At 34.0% G+C, this 15,184-nt stretch overlaps 1 protein-coding gene across 1 annotated transcript in view; it reads right to left on the bottom strand.

The window, feature by feature from the left end:
- The window catches only part of VPS50 (VPS50 subunit of EARP/GARPII complex), a 96,406-nt gene that overhangs the window by 57,231 nt on the left and 23,991 nt on the right, over positions 1-15,184 (bottom strand). Inside the window, exons 9-11 of the mRNA XM_080817965.1 lie at positions 13,882-13,964; positions 2,224-2,266; positions 684-782 (exon numbers count right to left, since the gene is read on the bottom strand). Of these exons, the coding sequence (XP_080674091.1) occupies positions 684-782; positions 2,224-2,266; positions 13,882-13,964 (225 nt within the window). The remainder of the gene's footprint in view (positions 1-683; positions 783-2,223; positions 2,267-13,881; positions 13,965-15,184) is intronic.

Below are 15,184 nucleotides of genomic sequence, written 5' to 3'. Positions count from 1 at the left end.
CAATGGTTTGGTAAATTCTTAGATCTCCTTCTAAGACAGGAGACCATTAAAGGGAAGAAAACATTTACATCTATCACTTTTAGCTGTTTTATAGATAAATGTACAAGCAGAAGGTACAATTAACTTTTCAAACAGTGACCCTTGTTGCAAATTTTTCAAGGAAGCCCTTGAGCAGTAAAAGAATGTAAAACCATGGAAGTAGTGACATCATTCGGAGAGCAAGAGAATCCTTTGAAAAATCTGATAAATAAAATGGAGCTGTTTTCAGATAAACATACTTCACAAAAGTTTACATACCACTTTGAGGGAAACAGCCTGGCCCATCTCAGAACCATGAAGCTCCACATTAAGAAATTCTCATTCAGGATCAAGAGCTAAAGTAAAAGACTACACATCCCTTCCAACTGAATTATCTTATAACAACACTTGTAAAGAAAAACTACATAAAAGTGTGCAAATACTAAGCCTGACAAACACTTCATAGCTCAAAACAAATTTCTGTCATTTTTTAATCACACTCCATACACTGAGCCTATGTGAACCTATATTCATATGGCATAAAAATTTACTTTGTTAAATGAAACTTTTTAAGGACACTACATTAGTAATATTCAGACTTAAGCATTCGTAAAGTTCAATAGATTCCTGATTAAGAAGAAAGTAAACATTCTTTCAAAACTAACCTGTGTTTTTCCAAGAAGTCGATAAGCCTGCTGAACCTTGGTGTAATGGTTAATGTCAAAATTCTTGCAGATTTTGGAAAGAGCAACATCCAACTGTTCCTATGGAATTAAAACAAGAGGCAATAGGCAGTCAAGGAATTCTGTTTTCAAGGCAACGAGAAGAAAGTATTAAGACAAACTTTCCATTTTTAATTAATATCTAAAGACACTTACTTATGACACTAAATTTAATAGTCAAAACAAATTTAAATAAAAAATACAAATAGATTGTAATTCTCATGTATTACCAACTGTAATCAAGTTTACTAAGATGCCATTAATATATGAGTAATCTAAAGACCCATGCCTAGTGCTTCAAGGGTCACAAAATAAGTATAATAGTTACTAAAAGAATTTTATTTATTTTTACTTTGTTTCCCCAAGGATCTGCTAAAATCTTACAATTATATAAACTGAATTTGTAGAACTATTAAAAAATAGTAACAGTCCTTCTATAATCACTGAAAAAGTAATTCTCAACAAAACTACATTGACCTTAAAAGAACATAGCTCAAGCTATGTACTTTTATATATAAATGCACCAACTTTGTTTAAGGATTTCTATTTCAGTGATTTCGTTTCAAAATAATGATTGTCTACCTAAGTACCGAATAATATTGTATATTGAGAGTAAAGAAATACTGAGCTTTCAAAAGTTAAGTCCTCAATATTCAAGAGATTATTTACTTACAGGATTTTCAAAGCATTATCTTTATGTTTATCAAATAAATTACCATTCTTACAATTAGTAAATGACTGCATTTTTGATGAAAACCTACTGTCACAAAAGTTGTTTGAAAGTCCAGCCTCAATCTTTTTAAGTACTCTCATCAGGAAAATGAAAAAATAAAATACCAGAAATTAACAAATAATTCTTATTACATTTATTAAAATGAATAGCCTGCTTTGCAAAGATTACCAAGGTAAGAGATGAACTCTAAATAAATGCAGGAGGAAAAGCAAGACTTCCTGCTCATAATGACATATCTTTTCCTTTCCATTTCTATATTTTTGATGAACTGTATGAAATATTGTAAGGGTTAGGAATTTAGGAGAGTTCATAAGCCAATAATTATTCTTATATAAATTAACTCACTGAAGTAAAAAAGTTAATAATAAAAAAGTAATTAATAAATGGTAAATATTTTGGTTATAATTTACATAAAAACGTATCTATGACTAACAGTTTTGGGATCTTTCTGGATATGGTATCTTCAGATACAAAATATTTTCAGATCCCATAAAGATAATAATAAAACCAATAATAAATAGTAAATATAATAAGTAATGAAACTCAATAATAAAGCCAAAAGTATTATTGAGTTTACAAGTAGATTAACATTAACTCAACCATGCACAGATATCCCAAATAAAAAAAACAAAGTGTTGTGATCTAGAACACCAGTAATCCACACAAAAATCAAAACATAAGATGTATATGAACTAGTCAAAAACCTCTGAAAAGAGAAAACCACTTAACTTACGATGTAATCCTTCTTACCTCAATTTGTTCTAAAGTATCTTGAAGTTTTGAATTCAATTCACTGTCAAATAAAAGTTAGATGTGATCATCTTTAAAAGAGACAAACTAAGTGCTCAATAAGTAAACACTAGCTAAATAAATAATTCATAAATTCACAGATGAATAGTATGAGCAGTAAGATATGCTGATTCTACAGACAGTGCAATAAAGCCAGAAAAATAAAAAGTAGAGAAAAATAAGAGAGTCTTAACTAGCAGCAACAGAACTGTATAGGTAGAAACTCCTAAAGAGTTGATAGATTAAAAACTAAGAATTCAACAATTCAAAATTAATAACAAGTTTTAAAGATTAAAATGTATAGTATAGATAAAAAGTAAAATTTTAAAAGTAAAATCAATTTCTATGTACTAGGAACAAAGAATTAGACAATGAAAATTTTTAAAATATCATTTCAAAAAACCAAATACCTAGGAAAATATCTAATAAGAAATAGGCAAATTCAAAACTGAGCTAAAATACAGAAGACTGAAATACATGAAGATATCTACTGTGGAAACAAACTAAAACCTACAATATCATTAAGATACCAGTTCTCACCAAAAATGATTTTCTAGAATAAATGAAATTTTAATTAAAATTCTAGCAGGTTTTTCTTTCTTTTGTTTTTCTTTCTTTGGGTGTATGGAAACTGTAAAGCTGCTTCTAAAATTTATGTGGAAACTCAAATGATTAAGAATAGGCAGGAATATCTTGAAAAACAGTGTTGGAGGAGATACACTAAAATAGGTAAAGGTTATAAAGTCATATCAATAAGACAGCATGGTTCAATCAATCTCTTGATCATAAACTGATCAAGAGAACAAGAATAAAAATAAAGGGCAAAAGGCTTGAACAGATACTTGACAAAGGAGATAGCTGACTGGACAATTAACATACAACAGGCACCCCCAAGTAGGCATTTAGAAAATGCAACTCAAACTACAATAAGACAACATAACAAACAACCAGAATGGCTAAAAATATTTTTTACAAATTAAAAAAAATAACATCAACAAATGTTGGCAAGGATGCAGAACAAATGAACACTGAATTCAATGTTGGAGGAAGGGGAAATTGATACAATCTTTTTGAAAGGCTGTAATATCTGCTGAAACTCAATATCCATTTACTTTGTATTCCAGGAGTCCTAGACACATATCTTACAGAAATGCATACACAAACTTTGCAGCGCTACTTGTAACAGGCAAAACTTAGAGCAACACAACTGTCTATGAATAATTAAATGGGTAAAGTATGATATATTTAGATGATGAAATACTACAGCAATGAAAATGTATCACTGGAGATTACTCTAGTAAAAACTGAGAGTGAGCACAACTATGGACTTTGACGATCAACAATATAGGTTTGATATCTTATTGGAAAAATTAAGGTCTCTAACCAGGATTTACGCCTGAAAAATAGCCACAGCTACAGACATAGGTTAAGGGAATACTTGTAGGCAAGACTGAGCTTCTCCTTTAAAAAAAAAAAAAAAAAAAGATTCTGGGATAATTTCTGTTCAAAGAATAATAAATGAATGAATGAATGAATAAATGAAAATGAGACTTAAAGGCCCCAAAATAATACACCAAAAATGAATGTCATGATAAGTACCTTGGCACTTAGAAAGAATTTTAAAAGTTCCTCAAATCCCCCACATTCCCCCCAAATCAGTATCTTCTCCTGCAATTGTTCTTTCTCCCACATTCTCTCTCTTTTGATTCATGTCAGCCCCACCCATTCAATCTAAGCTGGAAATCTCTAGGTCATCTTTAATTCTTCCCTCTTTTCATGCATTATCTGATAAGTGAATGCTACTTCTACCATTTCAATATTTCTCATATCCGCCTATGCTTCTCCTTTCTCAATTGTGTGAACTAACTCTAGCATTATCACCTTTTGCTGGAATTATCTTAAAGGTTTCCTAATGAATCTCTGCACATAATACCCACACCCACCCTTCAATCCATCATTCGTTTATTTGACAAACACCATCAACCTACTATATACCAAACATTGTACAACATCCTCCAAAAAGCTCTCAGGGATAGGTCTGAGCAGGGGTCTCAATATTCCGTTTGACCTGGCAGACAGTTTTTCCTCTAGCTCATACATGAAAGGCTTCAGGCAAGGCCTGATGAGTCCTGTGGGGGCCTGACCATTTTCTGCTATCTCACATCTGACAACTTTGTGTAAGTTACCTGCCTGGTTCCTACAGACATCTGAGTTTGCAGCTCCTTAATTAAAGCAGAAATAAATTCATATTAATCCACTGCTTTACAGCCTTTGGTGGCTCCCCCAATAAACCAAAGATAAAGCCCCAAATTAGTACGGCATGTAAGATTCTCAACAACGACATGAAAAATGAACTTCCCCTTCACTTTTCAGTGCCTACATTTTAGTCATGTGGACTATGGGCAATTCCCCTAAGAACTCCAGACCTTAACACCCCTGTTCTTGTATATAACGTTAATAAGAACTAGAACATACTTTCTCCTCTTCCCACTCACAAACGCCTGTCTGTCTTTTCAGGCCCATCCCAACGTCATCTTTTCTGGGAAGTCTTCCCCTGTTGACTGTTCATTCAGTTTCACGATGCTCAATTTCCAGCATCCTACATGATAGAAGGGAGTACCTGTGACTGTTCCCCTAAGCAGAGATTATGGCTTATTCTCCAGGATTCCCAGGACTAACTAAACTCACTGCCTGATTCATTGCTCAATCAAATTTATGATTCAAACAAAAAGGGTAAAATTTCCCCATCACATTCCTTTAGCCCCTGTTTTCTACCTCAACAAATAAAATGACAGAGATAGAAAAAGAGAAAGAGCATGTTCTAGAAAAGAAAGAACTGCACTGAACTCTGGGTCTACAGGTGCCTTAGCAAAAGGAAAAGAGAAATAAGCAGAAATAAGCAGTTCCACTCCTCTATCATAGAGGGCTCAGAAGTTCACCTAAGGCTGAAGACACAGATACAGAGAGGCAAGAATACCTGGAATAGTAACTAGGTTAGAAATGGTAACTATCTTCTTAAGGGAGTATTCTGAGTTTGGTGGAAAAAGAAATATATCTAAGCTCATTCACAGTTGAGAGTAATGATTTCCTCAACTCCTCAATTGGAAAAAATGGGCTTTAGTGTTTATAAAATTATCGTAAGTCTGGATGGTTTCACTGCTTCTATTATTTACGGTTAAAATGACTCTATATCCTCCTATGCATTAAGAGTTAATGAAAACATAGTAAATACTATATATAGTATTTTTTTTTTAAGATTTTATTTATCTGACAGAGAGAGCACAAGCAGGGGGATCAGTAGAAGGAAAGGGAGAAGAAAGCTCCCAGCCAAGCAGGGAGTCCAGTGTGGGCTCATCCCAGAACCCTGGGGTCATGACCTAAACCGAGGGCAGATGCTTAACCATCTGAGCCACCTACGGGCCCCAACAGTATGTATATTTTAAATATAAAATCTGTAAATCAAACATTTTGACTTTAAAATGCTTTCAAGGGGTGCCTGGGTGGCTTAGTCGGTTAAGCATCCAACTCTTGATTTTGGCTCAGGTCATGATCTCAGGGTTTTAAGGTCAAGTCCTGTGTCAGACCCCATGCTGGGCATGGAGCCTACTGAAGATTCTCTTTCCCTCTCCCCCCCCACCTCTCTCTCCCTCCTTAAAAAAAAAATGCTTTCAAAATCTACAACTGCATTTTGACAATTTACTACTAATTGAAAATACATATTTAAAAATTATGTGATTAAGGAGTGTATATATTAAGTGTACAGCCTTCAAGGAAAGCTTTAGCCATCATTTAGAAACATGAATTCAAGTCATTTCAGTCAATTAATCGAAGTATGCTAAAAGGATCTACTCATAAACATTTGGATAAATAAAAGCTACATTATGGTAAAAAAAAAAAATTACCAGTTCTAAGATGGAAGGATAAAAGCTACTAAAGGTTATCTGCAAGCTGAATAGAATGAAGCAAACAATTTTGGGGTGCATTTTTACCATCACTACAGAAGATATTAAATATAAGATATCCAAAAATAACTATTATTCTTCTTTTAAATAGCTGATCTAGGACATATGCACTCATAAAATGAGTCCTGGAAAGGCTGCATATAAATCAGAATTTTGTACCAATTTAGCCATAAAGAAAAGCAACATGGTACAGAAGTAATTACCATCTTAATGATCTTTACCTGGTCTGTTACTAATGAGTCATATGATGTAAGTCTCTTAATATTCCTGGGCACTAGTTTCCTATACAAAAGTGTCCTAGATCCAAAGGGTTGCTTCCCACTTTAAAGTTTCAAGATCCCATTACATGCTAAACATCAGTTACCCAATTACTACATCTTTGTATATGATTCAGTAGAGTGCTAAAACTTATAAAATTAGCTTAAGTAAAATTTATACTTGCAAGTTTATATGGTATGTCCATTGCCCCTGGATATTCCGGGTATTTAGATCAGAGATCTGTTCCAGTGGCAGAGAGTTTATTAACATTCTTCAGAGAAATCCTGACTTTCAAACACTTTGAAGCTAAACCACCAATGGTGAGATACCATGAAATGTCCACATGGTCCTTCAAACTATGTTCAGTCTGGAAAAGAACTCCTAAAAACACTCTGAATCTACCCAGATCTTTGTCCTCACTCTGTTCAAAAATCAGAGTCCACTACTAAGAACACTACAGATGTTCAATACATCTCTAAACTTTATGAATTCAATTCTAGAGCAGAGATCAGGCCCAGGAGCCAAATCTAGTCAACAGCCTATGTTTCTAATTAAAATTTTATTGGAACTCAGCCACATGAATTACTTACATATTGTCTATAGCTGCTCTCAGACCACAAGGGCAGAGCTGAACAGTTGCAAGTGACACCTGATGGCCCACAAAGCTTAAAATATTTATTATCTGGCTCTTTAAAAACAAAGTCTGCCTACCCTGTGCTAAAGCTCAGCAGACCTTTCAGTTAGTCAACTGATCAAAGTTAAAACTAGAATATTTCTATGTGTGTGTGCATGTCTGTTCACAGGTCTATTGAATGTTTTAAGTACAATTGTATAACCATACTTCATTTACCCATTTCTGATTTAGACCCCAAATCTTCTCATTTGAGTGGAGCTTTAACTTCTTGGTTTTATATGAGCCAAATCACACACAAATTGTTTATAATATCAAGTTTCAGCTTCTCTGTGATAAGGTAGGAACTTAAAGACAAATGCAAAACAATCCAAATGCCAAATCACATTTAGTCACCTATATCCCCCAATTTTTATGAGTTGTCTCATCTATTTTCAAAAGCCTGTTTCATTTCATTAGTTTATTTACTTAAATAACATAAATTTGGTAAAAAAATATAACTGGTAGAAAGAGGTTTAGGGAAAAAAAGTACAATTAACTCAGCTACTGGAGTAGATGAATAAAAATCGGCCTCCTAGCCATGAATTTCCATTGTTACTACATTATCAGACAGTATAGTGTAATAGTGGTTAAGAGCAACAAGCTCTGCATTCTGGGGACTGAAGTTTAAATCCTGACTCTTCCACTTATTTTACAAAGCATCAATTTCCCCATCTATAAAATCGAGAAAATAATAATACCTCTGTGGAATATTTTGTCAATACCAAATAAGAAAAGGCAAGGGAAATGATTAGTACAGTGCTTGACACATAGAAAAGTCCAAAAATGTTCAAATATTTTTATTTTTTATCAACATTATTTTTACTATATTTATATATTTATAATTTATATTTTATATTATATAAATACACAAACACATTATATATAACATATTATATATAATATATATAACATGATATATACAATTTATATATATAAATTTATGTTATAATATATAATTTATATTATATTTATTATATTTTTTATTAACACTAAAAAATGTTATCACAACCATCATCACTAGCACCACCATCATGATTCAATTTTTAAAAGCTAAAAAATAAAGCGTTAGTGAAAAAAACCTTATTAAAATCTAATTTAGAATTACTGTACAGTTGATGCTGTCAAAGCTAACAGTGCACAGCTTCTATTCACACTCTTATACATGTCAATATTTCCGTTTCTGTAGGGTATAAGATGCAAGCCATTCACAGCATGAACATTTCTGATGGTCTTTTGTTTATGGACTCTGTGTTCTTAACTGGCATATTATCTCACTGTCCTGCCTGTTAACTGCCTGTTATAATAAGCTCCTAGAGAACAAATACATTTCAAAAGCTCTTGGTATAACAAGTAACACAGCATCTCATGCAGATAAGGATTAAATAATACCTCATTCTTGTCTCATCATCTAGGAGTAAAGAGTCTAACACAGATGACTTTCCTACACAACTGGTGAAATTTCAGAACACCAAATAAAAAGAGAAAAATTCTTAAAGTTTCTTAAAAAAAAAAAAAAAGGCACTCTTCACGAGAAAAACATCTGATCCTGTCTGACAACTGAGCAATGCATTTCATTTTCTAAGAAAAAAAATAGTTCTTTCAATCATGCGTATGGACTAAATTAACATCATTTCAAAGTCTAAAAATTGACTTCCCACATATTCCATATCAAAAAAAAATTCTGAAAGGGATAACTGTAACAAAACTCTAACAAAACAAGACAAAGGGATATATAAAAAAGGAAACATAGAAATTATAGTAGTTGAAAGAGGTAAAAAAATGTTCAACAAATAAAAAAACACCAAACACCAATCGATTTTGATTTTCTGTAGAGACAAAGGATTACTTTTTTTTTAATAAGTCCATTCACTCTAATTAGTCCTGCAGATAATATTTATATAATCATGATGCAATAAATACAATTTCTATTATGTTGATTTTTCTGGAAGTAAACTACTGAGAAAACACAGAAGATTTAATTATAGCTGCAAAAAGAATATAAATGTTATAAATTTGACCAAGTAAAAATAACAGTTTCACTAACATATCCTATAAGACAGAGAAGTAAAAGAAAGTATACCAAATTCCTTTCTCTTACTGATATTTTAAGAGGAGTAAACAGAGAATCAACAACTGTATAAAGTGATGAATCAGGAAAAAGATATTTTAACATAGAATTTTAAATTATAATGAAATCTACTGGAAAAAAAACCTAATAAGCTATAAAAGCGGTTTACTCCAGGGAGTAGGAAAGAGAATGGTCGGTAAGGCAGAAAGAAACTTTTACCTTTTGTTTAAATATTGTGTTTTGCTACCAGGAGATTTTACTTTACATTATTTCAAAATGGCACAGCATGGGGGAGGGAGACAGAGGAAAACAAATTAAAATAAAAGATAAGGAGTGCAGGCAGTATGCGAATAGCACACTGTCAAAAACTTAGCCCACACAGATGGAGCAACAAGGACTCCAGATCTACTCATGGGTCCGTGTAGCTGGGCTGGTGACCCAGCTGAAACATGCACTGCTCCAAACACTATCCCAGGCAGAGTTCCTAGGTTCCCCTTGCCTGAACCTAGACAAAGACAGAGCACGACCTCTTGCTAGAAGGAAATCAAGGGCAAGAGGGGAAGCATGGTCCCTAATATCGTTGTATTTGTACCAAAAAGCTATGTTCATTATTCTATGATTTAAAGAAGTTCTACAACCTTCAATTTTCATTCCACTGCCAAGTTCATACACTGAGGGGGAAAAAAGGGTATTTTGAAGATTATGAGAAATTAAATACATGTGTCAATGCTAAAGAATAGTACTCAAAAAAAGATATTCTAGTTCTGGTGGTATGTGCATGATCCAGAATGCTCTCAGATTCCCTCAAGCAGTTTCTTTCAAATGAAATAAAAAAAAATAAAGTAGTTTTGACTTTTAAACATAACTTTTCTTGAAACTAATTTAGATAAATTTCAAGTGAAAAAGAAATTAAATGCTTCACTCACAGACATACTATAACAAAAACACATTCTGATGCCTATTCCCAGTAAATCCCAAATATATGACTCTGTCGATCAACTCAAGAAATGTCAAATAATGTAAAAATGTTTCCTGTCAGTTATAAAAGTGAACAAAACTGGTGCTACACTATCTTTTATTAAAGATGTCGAAACACACCGTATCTCAAGGAAAATACAAGGTGCTGAAGGGGTACAAGTTTTCTTTCAGTTTCAATCAACTGGGTACATCATATTACTTGGTACTTTTATGTATTAAACCACACGTCGTATAACCTGAGACAATACAATCAAGGGTTCTTAATGCAGAAGCAAATACATGAATTCTGTTTTTCCTGGTTTCAGAATCTTAAGAGTCAGCCCTCAGTAGCCCCATGTAATCTACTTCTAAGACCACAGGGTCTCTGCCATCTACCAAAACCCTTATAATGTGACTAGCAAAGAAAACAGGAACATACACTCTCCCTACAAAAAATTAAGAAGCGGACAAGCAGGTACGTGGTGCATATGAACTTGTCTAAAGTATATTTAAAAAAAAAAAATTACACCAGAATCCAGAAATGGTCTGCATCATAGGTTGTTCTCTCACGGCCATTTCTAAAGGGAATATACTTTGTGATTCTCTAGCCACCAACAGAAATGAAAATAAATTTAAATGTTAAAGAAAATGAGAGTATAAGCAGTTGGAAATTAATTACTATTCCTAGGATTACCAGCGTGTAAAATGATTTTTCACTCCGATTCACTTAGGTCCAAGCAAAGATTAAATCTGCCTTTGGTTAAATTCCACAGCTCCAGGTAAATGAAATGAATCTTTAAAGTGTTGATGAATCATGTCTGAACAGTCCCAGGCAGAGAGCTCAAGGACAGGCACAGTGTTGTATTTAGAAGACCGGAGGAAAAAGAGGAAAAGAAAGGAAAATAAATGCACAAAATAAAAAAGGTACATCCAATTAATAAAAGCTAAAAAGGAAGACAGAACAAAATCCCTTTCATTTTTGTGGATTCAACCTGATCTACATGTCAACTAACTCTATCACTATATCTCATATCCCATTATCTACAAGAAGTGAGCAAATTTCTCAGGCTCTCCCAAGAAGGAACAAAAGTGTAAAACAAGGGAAAAGGGGATTGGGTTAAGCAGGATTAATGGTGGCTGGCAGAGCAAACAGTGCAGGTACGTGAGGAAGAATTCTGGTGGAAGGCCTGGCATCACCACCAAACAATTCCAACCAACAGCAAAGCTCTCTGAGCCACGCTGACATTGTCGCTACATCACCAAGAGAAAAACACAACTCTAACAGAGGTCCTGCAAAGCCTAAGGTAAAATTAATTCCTTGGGACATTTTAATACATTTGTGCATGTATTTTTACCTGTTTTCGGAGAATAAGACAAGCTTCTCTCATTATTACATGTATAATTCACATATGTAAACACAGCATGCTTTTTATAGAATGTACTTCCTAAAATAAAGCAATTATTATTTAAGTCACCATTACAGATCTTTAATTTCGATCTTTTCACCAAGTCGGAGAACTGTAGTCACAGCTCCTCCACATATCACTATATACCTTAATGAGAAAGTACTCAGAAGCCACTTCACACTAACTTTAAAAAGCCCAAGTAAAATTTCTTTAAAAAACATTTTGTATAGTTAACTCTCATCAAGTAGATAATTACTTTAGCACAGCCAAAACTCTTAATTATTGAGAGAAAACAAAGTGCCAACACGGGTCACCTGCTACCTCAATTTCCTGCCACCAAATCTCCACATCCATTTTTCCTATTATAATAGAAAGTGACCTTTTCAAAGTCAACTCTACTATAATCCCTACAAAGCCTTAGCATAATATTATGCCTTCTATTTTATTTTCAACCTCTCACTTTCCCACAGATTTTCAAATATGCAAATTTCCCCCTCAATTCCACATCTCCCCCTTTATCAAATTCCCTCATCCTGTACTTATACTTCAAGTAAATCTGTCCCAAAAAAGTCAGCAATGATTTCTTTGTTATAAATCCAATGGATACACATTTTCAGCCCTCATTTTGCTTGTTACCTCTGCAACACAGACTTCATCGTGATACCCAAAATCTCCTAGAGACAACCCTCATACCTTGTTTTAGCTAACTCCCCTCCCTCAAGTCCTCCTCAGTGTTGACCCCAAAGGAGTTAGAGCCCAACGCTTCCCCTGTACACTCAACACTCATCTCCCTAAGACCCCATCCCCCTATCTCACTATACCTTCTTCAATCCAAGCCCTTCTTGATAGATTACCTAGATAATCTAGAAAACCAGGGATTATAATGATTACATTATGTATAGTTCAACACTATTCAGCCAGTTCTAAAGCAAAGCATCTAGCATATAATAAACACTCAGTAATGAAAAACTGCCTGAATTATGTTCACCCAATCATACATAAGCTGTTCTCACTGTAACTGATTTATCACCACAAAATAAACTAAATGCGTACTAGGTCTCTTCAGGACCCAAAGAGCCCTTGCTAGAAATTTTCAAATACATTCAACATATTAGAACTAAATCTCTTTTTATTCTATTAAAAAAATCTAAATAACATAATCAAGTCTTTAAGGCTGACAGTCAATCAGTGTCACAATGGATAAAAACAAAATATCACCGGAGCTACACAACTACGCATTTCTTAATCAAACAAAAAGTTTTGATTCAGTATGCATGGTCCTAAAGAAAAGAGTATCATAAATATTAAACAGCATCTCTAGTGGGAAAATGGCTAGCTCTTATCCCACATCCTGCAGAGACCCATGATGTGGGAGTATATTAAAAGAAAAAAATTTAATTAAATCTGTATTAATGTTTTGGTCCTCTGTAATCCTTTTATTTTTCAGGTACTAACAATCACCATCTACAACATGGGTGCATCATGCTCACTGACTGCCAGAATTTCCATACAGGCGAGACTGAGGGGCTATGTCCTAGGATAGGTATGAATTTAATTTGAAACTGGTTTTGCTTGGCAAGCACACGATTTAACTTAGATTGTATGTTTACTTGAGATGGTTTTAGAGGAATGATGGAAATTACACCTGGGGATTGAGCCTCCCCAAGGGACTGCCGCCAATAATGCAAAACCTTCGTTTTTAAGCAGACCAAAAACCCATTAATAAAGTAGAACTAATACCAAAGGCTGCAATGGCCATTTTTACACTGTATGTTTTATAAATAACTAAATAAAAGATGTAACACATCAAATATATAATCACTTAAATATGGCAAAGATGATTATTACATAAAATTAAATCACACTTTAATTTTCCAAAAAAATTCTTATCAGGATGAGCCAAACACTCGAACTGTCTGGATCCTAAAAACAAACTGCAGTAACACTCTCAATATTTATAAGCTGGGCCAAATTAAGGAGGAAAAATTCCCAAGAGATGCAAGAGAAATGTAAACAGATAAATTTATTCTTCTTTGCCACTCTATAAATTGGAAAGAATATGAAAAAAGAGTTTCAATGAGGTGAAAAGAAGGGGTAGGATAAAAAAGTATCTGATCTTTCACACCTTAAAAATTATTATTTATAATACCACTGTACTGCCCATTTCTGAACAAGAATGTTCACTACAACACACTACTTAGTATTTATTTTCAATGTTCGTTAACATTGTATGTTCACAGCTCACATGTTAAAAACTGACAATAGAGTCACCTTACAATTTTTATATTACCTTACCTTATGCAACTGTAATGCTTAAAAGTGCTGGCGGCTTTCTGACATTCCAGGCACAACTGAATAGCTCCTGGATAGTCTTCCTCCTTAAGATAACAACAACAGAAGTCATTAAACAGGAAACATTTTTCCTAAAGTCCCTGAAAAAAATAAATCTCTGCTCATACTCCATCCAAAAGTTACAGAACCAGAAAATTTTAAAGTTTTTTTTTTATTTTTTTTTAAGATTTTATTTATTTATTTGTCAGAGAGAGCGAGCACAGGCAGACAGAGAGGCAGGCAGAGGCAGAGGGAGAAGCAGGCTCCCTGCCGAGCAAGGAGCCCGATGTGGGACGCGATCCCAGGACGCTGGGATCATGACCTGAGCCAAAGGCAGCTGCTTAACCAACTGAGCCACCCAGGCGTCCCAAGAACCAGAAAATTTTAATTCCTCTTACGAAAGGATTAGAATACCAATGATAGATAAATAATAAAATATAAAGAGACCACTAGCTCCAAGCCTAAAACGTACGCATAGTACGTTTTTCCCTCATATACATAGTAACAGCCCCCAAGACCATGACATGTGGATAAAGTCTATACAAAAAAATAAGCTTTTCCCTCATATACATAGTAACAGCCCCCAAGACCATGACATGTGGATAAAGTCTATACAAAAAAATAAGCTGCTTCCCAGGGAAGGTGTTCTTTAAATGTTAATATATCTTCTTTCAATAATGTTTATATAGAAATGTAACAAACCACTATGAATTCCACTGTAATCAACACTCAGGAGTTCTACCACCAAGAAATCAATAAATAGGGGCGCCTGGGTGGCTCAGTGGGTTAAAGCCTCTGCCTTCGGCTCGGGTCATGGTCTCAGGGTCCTGGGATCGAGCCCCGCATTGGGCTCTCTGCTCAGCGGGGAGCCTGCTTCCTCCCTTACCTCTTTCTGCCCGCCTCTCTGCCTACTGTGATCTGTCAAATAAATAAATAAAATCTTAAAAAAAAAAAAAAGAAATCAATAAATATTTTAAAACAAATAAAGTTGTTAGAAAGTGAAATAGTTTGTCTACTGCCATACCACCCTGAGTGCGCCTGATCCCAACTGATCTTGGAAGCTAAGTAGTGTCAGTCCTGGTCAGTGCTTGGATGGGAGAAAGTAAAATATTTATTTATTTTTTTTTGAAAGTAAAATATTTATTAATAGCCTTGGAATTTTTTTATCATCTAAACAGTAATTTAATGCCGAATGAAATTTTCATATGCACTTCTCAAGTCTAAGTTTAGAAGTAACATGGTGATAACCAAAAACCATAAAAAAATT

Source organism: Martes martes (assembly GCF_963455335.1).
Source record: "Martes martes genome assembly, chromosome: 11".
Lineage (NCBI taxonomy): Eukaryota > Metazoa > Chordata > Mammalia > Carnivora > Mustelidae > Martes > Martes martes.
This window is presented reverse-complemented; position numbering and strand designations above follow the sequence as displayed.